Source organism: Aptenodytes patagonicus, chromosome 24, assembly GCF_965638725.1.
Source record: "Aptenodytes patagonicus chromosome 24, bAptPat1.pri.cur, whole genome shotgun sequence".
NCBI lineage: Eukaryota > Metazoa > Chordata > Aves > Sphenisciformes > Spheniscidae > Aptenodytes > Aptenodytes patagonicus.
In genome coordinates this window covers 4,341,589-4,351,514 of record NC_134972.1, presented here as the reverse complement: position 1 = coordinate 4,351,514, position 9,926 = coordinate 4,341,589, and the positions used below count along the sequence as shown (strand labels likewise).

Genomic DNA, 9,926 nt, shown 5'->3' with positions numbered 1-9,926 from the left:
CAGAACGGGGGATTTGCATTAAGTAACTCATATCAACTTACCCATCCATTTGCAATCCCCTCCTTGCACAGAATCTTTTCAGCCGGCTCCACTTTGTCATCATGATGGTGCCACAGACCAGGGTGAGGAGGACGATGCCGAAGCTCAGCAGCAGCCGCCAGTTATTCAGCACAGCCAGGGCAGAGCTTTTTGCGGTATGATCTAGGGAGAGAAGCAAACGTACAGCTCCGGCTAAGAGCTGGGCCATGCCACAGACCGTCTGCTCAGCCGTGAGCCTGACCAGGCCATTTGTGGGGCCGTGGGACCTGCCATCGCACCTGGTAAAACCACGGGGCACCCAGAGCCCGGCTGCAGCACTCACCAGGGCCCAGCATGCTGTCAATGCTGCCGCCTACAGAAGATCCTTGAGTCTTGCACTTGGGGGGGTTCCAGCCCGGATCACAGTGGCAGTTCTTCTTGTTATTGCACACCTGCCAACACCAGGGCGGGCAGAAAGCATTCCTCACTGTAAAAACCCCTACTGAGGAACAGTGCTCCATCTCCATCCAGATTGCTGCTTTCCCACCCGCCCCTGCTCTCCTCCGCACACCACTGCACAGCCTGCTCCCATGCTGCAGTCACAACCAGCCTGCCAACACCCCTCCACACCGCTGTGTGAGACCCCTGCTCAGCCTTCCCCTGTGTTCCCACTCCACGGTTCACCATGCTGCCTCTCGCCTTGCACAGCTATGCTGATCGTTTCCAACACTACTTCAGTTATGTGCGGTTAAATCCTCTCTAGAGGCTCTTTTCCAGTTTTCTGCTAATCTAGACAAACAAATACTCCAAGCCCCTTTATCTCACTTATTTTTCACTTGGGACAGAAAGTAAGTTAGGTAGTCTCACTTAATTTCTCCCACAATAACTTGTTACTGCGTGATGATTTCAGAGGAAAAGTGCTAGCCCAAAACACAGGTCTAGGCAATTCACAGACAAGCCCCAGTGGGCATTTTACCAGAACTGCTTCAGCAATATTTGTCAAACCAATAACACTAATTTAACTGCATTGCTGTTACTTACTCCATGCCCGTGGCATTTTTTCTGCACGTTGCAGTCATACTTCAGGACTGAATGCGGGTGGCACGTGCCATTCATACAAACCTGAAAGACCGAACGGAAAAAAATCCTGCTGGGCACTTTTTCGTCACCCTTTACCATGCTTGCCATAACTCTAAAAAGGATTCCTAGCCCTAAAGAATCACCAAAAGTCAATAGCACAGGTAATAATTACTAAAAACCTAAGTACAGAGCACCTTTAACTCATACTGCAAAACGGCAACTATTTCTAAAACTGTTACGGTCATGAGAATTATATACCATTTCCAGATGCTTGTGCAATATTTCTTACCTTTCCAGGACCACATTTTGTTCCGTCTTTCACCAGGAGAGGATCTAGAGCTGTGGGTCCATGCATAAAATCGAAAGACACGCACAGGTGTTCTTGCACTTGAGCATAAATTATGGCACCCTTGACTTTTGTGAAGGGAATACGATTTGGGTATGTACATACTAACTTTCCACATCCCAGATTCCTAAAAAAGTCATTAGCACAATAAATTAGAACAGTATGCACAGCACCTGATTGATCACAGTGCTGGAGACATTGAGGTGCACAACTCGGGGAGGGGGATTTAGACAAAATAAAAACACAAGCACATGAAGTTTCAGAAGAGTTGAACCCTTGATACCAAGGGAGAAGCTGTCCTATGAACCATCAGAACATTAAATGCTCGCACAATTAGGTGTGTGCTGAAGTTGCCTTTGGAAGTCTCCAGTTTCTCTACAACACCGTTTCTCTAAAGAATGCCTAGAGTGAATATTGCAAGTCAATTCCACCCAGCAAAAGAAAAACATACCGAAGGCAACCTTCTCACAGATTATTACTTTGCATCAACAGTGAAGGGAAGCACAAATTAAGTATATGTTCCCAATTCAATACTTTGCATTCCCTTGAAACTTACGGCCAGGAACAGGGCTGATAGCCATCCTTCGGGTGGTTGCCACAGTGTCCAAACCTATCCTGCTGACTGTTGACTTCTTCGTAACAGGCCAAAGGAGCATTTTTTGCACCTGGAAGTTTAGAAATAATACTGATTACCACTGAGGGTAATACAGACTAAGATACCTCTGTTGCCTCTAACGCTTATCAGTTCTGGCCTCTGACAGAGGAATACTTGGCTACCGCTCCAGTCCCATCGCTAGCCACCTCCGTTCGGGTTGTGGGACAGATCTCACAGACAGTGGAATGGCCTGACCAGTCCAAAACACCTTCCACAACAACATCAGGGTATGTTTCTGGCTCGTCCTGCTCTCTGAGGAGGCAGTGAGGTGTGCATGACTGGCTGTGCCAGCCTGAAATCCCCATGGAAACCGTCACCCTCTTCTGATGGCCCATTCCCTTCCCCTCTCCGCAAGCACGGGAAATCCATCCTGCAGTCTCCTCTGCTCTTCCTTACGCTGCATACTCCCAGCGGTCCCCAACTTCCCCAATTTCATGCAAGAGAGAGGGTGGGCATCCATTGTGCTTGGATGCCGCCTTCTGCCCTAGAACAGCCCTGGAGCTCAACCTTAGTACTCGTGACGACAGAGCAGCCTGTTACCTTTCCCATAGAGCCGCTGGCACTGCAGGTCCGGAGACTGGCAGCGTCCCTTGTAGCAGTAGCCGGTGCCGTGCTCACAGCCGTGCCCGTCCTGTACGTACAGGTCGGGGGGGCAGGACGCGGAGGACCCGTTGCAGAACTCGGGCAGGTCACACTGCGCATCGGCGGGGGGGCGGCACTGTGAGGTTTTCTGCTTGAACTGGCAGAGGAGGCAGAAAGGACTCTTCTCTCTTCTCTCCACCCTTACACACCCACCAGCACGGTCCCCTCTCAGGCCCCACACAGACCCTCCCGATGCTGTCCCGAGACACACCCCCGGTCCCTCGGGACCCCCTCTGAGGCGCCTCGCACGCAGGTCAGCACATTCACATTGGAGTGACAATCCCAGTCTTCCCCCCGTAACATTCCTCCCGGGGGTTTCAGGGAGCTGAGCTGGAAAGCCCTTCCCCGGGAACCTCTCCGACTGCACAGCAGAAAGTTTGTCTCCATCCTTCAGCACTGGAACATACTATTTCTCCAAAAATAAATAATGATCTTGCAATAATTATAAAAACATGCCTTACCTGACATGCCTTACAACATAATCCAGAGGAGACAAAAGGCAGCACAAATATCATTAAGTTTTTTTGGAGATACCCGTCTGAGCAAAACCAGAAAGCTGGTTGACAGTGCTGTTATAGAAACTACTACTGCTCCAAAGTTTTAAAATGGCTTAACTTCTGCCAATTATGAACACACCTTACCTGGCAATTTTCACAGCATAATCCCAAGGAGCACTTCATTCCTGGTTTGAAGTTACACTGGGGAGTACAGCATTTGTCTAATGCACAGGCCTGCAAACACACCAGAAATCATTATTTGCTGCAAATTTCCCCATCTGCAGGATGACTGCTTGCTCTGAGCCCCATCCTCCTAACAAACAGCACGCCTCGGAGGAGCTGAGGGAAGAGCAGCAATGCTGCACTTCTGCGTGTTACCACAGAAATGCTTTATACAGCACCTAAGACCACTTCCAGCTGACAGCCGCTCTCAGGACCAGAAGAAAGTTCAACCCTCCGCCGGAGTGCGGCACCCACCTCTGGTGCCCCGCAGTCGCACTGCTCGCCAGGCTCCACGATGCTGTTGCCGCAGATGGCTGCGCGGTAGGAAGGCTGACGCAGAGCATGCCTGATGAAAGGGCAGTCCCTGTTCTGCTTCAGGAAGGTTTCGAAGTCCCTGATGCTGCAGCTGCTAAAGGCTTTTGCCCCACTGAAACGTCTGAAATAAAGCGATTATCCATACTTGTTTGTGTTACCACATCTACCGCTGTTCACTCTCTCAAAATCTCTGTGCAATTCAAGGACTCGTTCAGATGCTGGCACAAGGCGAAATGGTCCCCTGGGCGTCTTTCTGTTCACTTGTCAAACCAGATTTTACAATGCATTATTAACAGAGACTGAGAAGCATTCAGAAATACCTTGCTTTTGAAACTAAAAGTGTCCATTTCTCAAGTCAAACCACTACTTTATACTTTATCGTTCCTATACTAAGAACAACTCCATTTTTTTCTCACAATGTTTTAAGTTCCTTTTAGGACATCAGTCTAGACATGCTATTTTAAAGTATATTCAACATGCAATCATTTTGTAAAATGACTCAAATCATGTATGACTAATAACACAGGCAGAAGTGCTGGAAGAGCATGCTCATTTAAAGCAAATACAACTACTACTTCTCAAAAATATTCACTAACACAAACATTGCATTTTTTATGGCTGAGATAATAAAGTGGAAGGCCAAAATATCTCAAGATTTCTAGTAATTAAAACACGTTTTTATTTTAACTCCTAACACTGCGGTACCGCACACGCTTGGCCAGGTGGCGGGTGACAAGTGGCTGCACGAGCTGGCTGGCGCTGGCCACAGCCGCGAGACCGACCTGGCAGCTGCTGGGGACCCTGATCTCCCCCAGCGCGTCCTGCCCACCCGCCTCATCTGCCCCGGCCACCGCAGCCCCCACAGCGCGTGGGCAACGCCGCAGGCAGGGATGGGACGTGACCAACTCACAGCGCCTCTGGGCTCATGAGGCAGATGCGCCCGGGGCAGCGGCAGTCTGGGGAGTCGTCGTAGCTGATGCCCAGGCTGCGTCCCAGCAGCTGCGCCAGGAGGACAGAGAAGGACTCCAGCGTCACGGCCCCTTGGTACTGGAGGGAGGAGAGAGCAGGGCTGCCGTGGCTGCGCTTTCCCTGCGGAAGCCCCAGCTCCGGCCACGGATGCTCCTGCCCGTCACTGTCCCTCCCACCCATGGGCGAGCTCCGGCTTCACGGACACGTGGGCTGGTGGGGGACAGGCAACACCGTACCACGGCCACTGCGCCAGCAGCGTCTCTCTGACATGCCTTTCCCGGAGCCGTTGCGCCCACGAACCCTGCTTGGTCCCTGTACCTGAAACACACGTGTGCTCACCAGCCATCCAGCCCGGGACACCCCCTCGCTGCCAGCCCCGGCCAGAGCCAGCTGATCATGCCAAGCTCGGGTAGGGCTCACTTTTTGTTTGCAATACCTCATTGCACTCTCAATTTTTACAAGAGGCATCACAGTCATAGCGAAGTCTATTGTTCAAAAGTACATGCATTCAGCAGGTTGTCTGCTCTTAAATAATGATGACAATTTATTCTTACAGGAGCAGATACGGCACTTCATGGGGCTGCAGAGCGGGGCTTGTCTGCTTCCACTCCAACAGCCGCACCAGCACTTCTTCTCCATCCCCTGTTGTCTTAAATGTACTGTTATCCATCCAGACCTCCATGGAGGACAGTGTAACTGTTAGATTAAGAGACCTGAACATCTGAAAGTTTAACAAGAGAAGTGGCTGCTCCCATATGTTTCATTTCAAGCGCTGTTTAAATGTTTGTTCTTATTAGCAGCCACGCTGCTTCAGGAAAACAGACACGAGCACTTGGCAACTGATCAGCTGCTTTGTACAAGTGTCATGAAAAAGGTGTAGGAAATACAAAACTGAAAGACACAGAAGTGTGTCCAAAAGAGCAAAAAAAATCAGTTCAGCAAGAAGGATCTAATAAACCCAAAGACAACCTAAGCTTGAATAGAGAAATTAAATAATTAAACGTACAGAATACATAAACTTGTCCTTGTCTGCATTTTTTTAGGTTTCCAGGAGGAAACACAACACTCCCTGTGATTTCAAGCCAAATGCTCACCCAGCTGTGTACTACACAGGCAGGAAAACAATAAATCACTCCCCTAAGACAGACAGATGGAAATGAGCAGCGGTGGCTGCTGGCATCTGCCTAAGTGCAGGACGGTCCCTCGGTGGAGCACGTACTATGGGACAGTGTGTTGTCACAGAGATTTTAGGAATAGGCACTGCTGGGACTCTAGAGCAGCACTGATTTAAAGCATGTGTTTGTGTTGGACAGTGAGGGGCAAAATCCCCTCCACACCTCCTACCCCAGTCTGGACAAGTCCTAGACAAGCTTGGAGCTCTGACAGACTAAACCAAAAAGTCAGAAGCTAACAAGCTGAGACTCCATATTTCCAGAAAGCACATTCAATAATTATCTTCTCAAAAATTAGACAAATCCTACCAATACCTAGCCGTTAGTTGGCTGAAATAAGCCATCGAAATTTCCATCTCGGTACATATAAACCAGGAAAAACTTACACTGCTGAGCAAGCTGGAGACCTGAACTATCTTCTGTGTGACAACATATTCGTCTGCACCCAGGTAGTCGTACTGAAAAATGACATGAGATTATATCTAGGTTATTTACCGTGCTGAAGCACACGAGGTTATCGTGATATTTCTCAGAGTGGCTTCTACCCACTGACACATGGCCGCAAGGCACGGAGCGTACAGAGCCAGGCAGGACCACGCAGACAACCACGGTGAAGCTTTATCGCAGCTCGAGCAAGGGCAAAGAAAATAAACACAGAACACAAACTGACTGAAACAGACTTACCAAAGCCCTTTCCAAAACTATGTGGAGTGCCATCTCTCTCTGGTATTTGGACACTGACTGGAAAAAAAAAAATTCTTCACTGTTAATAATTCATTTCTTCATTTCAGTCATGAGGCATAAGAAATGTTGACTTGTCTGGGGGACTGAGACACTAAACCCTCCACAAGGCATTGCCATTTGCTAGTCCTGTTTTCAGCGCAGAAAGCAAAAGCTGTATATTAGGACACCTAGGAGAACATTGAAGTCTTTTGCTAATAACATTGGCTCTCGGCTCAGATGAATATCGGGGCCCTGGGACACTCCCATGAACCCCGTGGCCGAAGTAGCCAGCACATCGCTGCCAATCATCTGCAAACTGGAAGGAGAAATACCCCCACTTTTACAAATCCATCAATAAATCTTGTACCCCTTGGTGATGCCTCTCATTAGGCACTAGTTGAGTAACGATCCCTGCAACACCCCAGCGCAAGCACTGGCACTCATAAACCCCCCCCCATCTGCGTCCGTCCAGACAACACCGGACAAAGCTTCCTGCGCGATCAGACCCCTCCTCGAGTGACGGGGACATCAGCACCACCGCGAGAACAGGCACAACACTCACTTCATCATCTCCATGTGCTTTGTACGACATCTCCTCTGCTGTCAGCCCGCCTGGCCCTCTCTCGGGGTGGCTGTTGGCAAAGAGGGAACCTGCCGTCTTCTCGTCACTCACTCGATACACAAAGTGCTCGAACGCAGGAGAGTAACCCAGGGGCTCAATCCCGTAGCTGACGTTCTCAAACTGCAGCAAGCCCCTGCCACGGTGACGGTGCGTCATTTGTCACTGGCCATTTGCCACCGGGCGCTGGCAGCCACATCGGGGAGGCTGCCCCAGCCGCCTTCGAGTGAGGCTGCAGGGGCATCCCTGGGCTCCCCCACGGCAAAGGCCCGGCAGCGCCTGTGAGCACTAACGGGCACGGCGGCGCGGGGAGGTGGCGGTTCGTTACCTGAGCCCCGAGCAGGTGCTGAGGGTCACTGCCGAGCTGGGAAAGCCATCGATGTACCCCCGGTAGTAGCAGCCTCCCTACATCACGACAGAGGACAAGGAGCCCCTTCCGTGGCCGTGAAGGCAACTCCACAGAGTTGCACAACAAGGATTTTGTGGACAATCTCTCCTTGGCCCAAGTAATTAGAAACAAATCCTAGTGTGAGGATGTGGCGTCCTCATGATAAGGAACTGCCCTGCCTTGTGCTGAGCCGCACTGCTGGGGAGTGGTGGCTCTTCTCCTGGTCTCTTCGTAAGGAACGGTAGCCACGGTCAGGATTACAAGCTTTGAACCAAGCAAACTCAGCGACTCCAAAAACCTTCACAAACATCAATCTGACCACACATTTGCAAGGAAAACTTTTTGTTTCACCCCAGCACCTCCTGCTGTGATTAGGAAGCAAAAATGTGGAGAGAGAGGGGAAGAACTGCTCCCCTGCAGTAACTAGTGACATCCTCCAAAATATCAAACAGCGAGGCTACCCTGGAACAAAGCAGCAACACAAACACCAAGCAGGTCACCAATTACCTTGATATGGGGCAAGTCAGAGTGCAAGGATCCCTTCTCGTTATACGTGTAAATCCTGAAATCATCAGATAAAAAGAATCTAGAACAGAAAACCAATAAAATCCTCTGAAAATGCTCTGAAATGGTCTTACCCAGAGTTTCTTGAGCTTATTTTCCAGGTCCTGCAGCCTGCGCTGTTGCACTGGCAGATCCAGAACCCGCTGGCACCAGGGCTCACGGGCACAAACATCCCTCAAACCCTCCTCCAGCCCTCTGCCGCCCCTCGGCACTCGGGCACGTGGCACACGCACACGTCCCCTGCGGGCTTTGGGAGTGCCTGCAGCAGGGCACGATCCCGGCAGCTGCAGAGGCTGGAAACAGCCCGAGGGAGCAGCGCCAGCGTGAACCCCCACAGGCGGGAATCGCCCCGCAGCCTGGCACCATCCCGTGCCGGGGACAGAGCACACAGCCCAGCAGCCGCCGGGGAACGGGACAGCAGCGGTCAGACAAGGCAACGCCAGGGCCAACTTACTGCTGCTGCAGGTGAAGGGTGTACGGCCTCCCCTCTATCGTGAGGACGTAGGACACTGTGTCCTTGTGCGTGCAGAAAAGCAGAGAAAGCGAGAATTAGGAACACCGACTTCAGAAAAGCATGCTCCGAGGGCAACGACAAACACCGAGGGCAAGCACAAGAGCTCAGCAGAGCGTCGTCCCCCCATCAGCTGCACAGGCAGAACGTGGTTTCCTAAAACTGTCCCTCTAACCAGTCACACCTCGGCTGTTGCACATCACATTCCTGTGCGTGTACATCCACTCGCACACACACACAAACACAAAATAACTTAAGTACCATCTCTCCAGCTGTTTTTGAGAGCAACCTCTGGGGAACTGTGATGTGCAGCAGCATTTGCGAACCTAGAGAAAGAATTTGTTTCTTAGTTATAATCACAGATTATTATCACCACGGTTGTGCCCGTCAGCCACAGTCAGAATTGCATATGCCTGTGACAGACACCTTTATAGCCACGTGGACAGACGTGGTCTCTACCTGCAGAGGTTCACCAACTCTACTTTCTACCCGGCTATCATTCATCCACACTTTAAAGTATCTAGACACTTGCATAGAAAAAACAAAATTATGTGCACTTACTACTGCTGGATCAGAGCCCAGGAATATGAACACTGTATGATGGGAGCACGAGAGCAAGCTCCAGCTGAACAAACCCACCTTGCATCAGGAACCAAAAGTGGGCAAACGCCCACTTCGGAAGCAGCCACACCACCTGCTCTGTCCCTGCGAGCATCACTGTCCCCACGGTACAGTTGCCAACGTCACACAGCTTCACACACTTAGCAGATCGACAAAACTCAACCACCACAATGTGCCCACGGAGAAAAAGGGTGCTAGCAACGGCTGCAGCCCCTCAGCCCCCGAGAGCAGGATTTAACACTTGTCAAAAAGCACAAACTAAGCAATCATAAAACCCTTCCACGGGACTCCTCCTGCTGGAATGGGTGCCGTGCTGGGAGGACAAAATCACCCCCGCGTATCCCTGCCAAGCAGCCAGGAAGAACAACCCCGCCCTGGCCCAACACCAGCCTTGGGACAGACGGGCTCCCACACCGGGAAACCTCGCCCCGGGCCCCGGCGGCCCTTCCCTGGAGTCATCACCAGCCATGACACCCTGCCGCCGGCCGGGGCTGTGGGGCCTGGCGGGGCTCAGGCGTCGGGGGAGAGTGACCGTGGGGAGAGCTGCCGCTGGCCTGAGGGCAGCTGCCTGGCCATGCTGTCAG

At 51.2% G+C, this 9,926-nt stretch overlaps 1 protein-coding gene across 1 annotated transcript; it reads right to left on the bottom strand.

Annotated features, from left to right (window-relative positions):
* Positions 1–37: 37 nt before the first annotated feature.
* Positions 38–9,225, bottom strand: LOC143170436 (disintegrin and metalloproteinase domain-containing protein 2-like). The gene is made up of 19 exons (XM_076358749.1): positions 9,181–9,225; positions 8,983–9,066; positions 8,665–8,726; positions 8,154–8,232; positions 7,587–7,663; positions 7,198–7,394; positions 6,601–6,653; positions 6,303–6,374; positions 5,299–5,465; positions 4,981–5,062; positions 4,686–4,822; positions 3,717–3,896; positions 3,383–3,491; positions 2,640–2,838; positions 2,001–2,109; positions 1,388–1,571; positions 1,060–1,140; positions 362–470; positions 38–201 (listed from the first exon to the last, which is right to left on the bottom strand). The coding sequence occupies exons 1-19, from the start codon at positions 9,223–9,225 to the stop codon at positions 38–40; spliced, it is 2,190 nt and encodes a 729-aa protein (XP_076214864.1).
* Between the last annotated feature and the right edge of the window lie 701 nt (positions 9,226–9,926).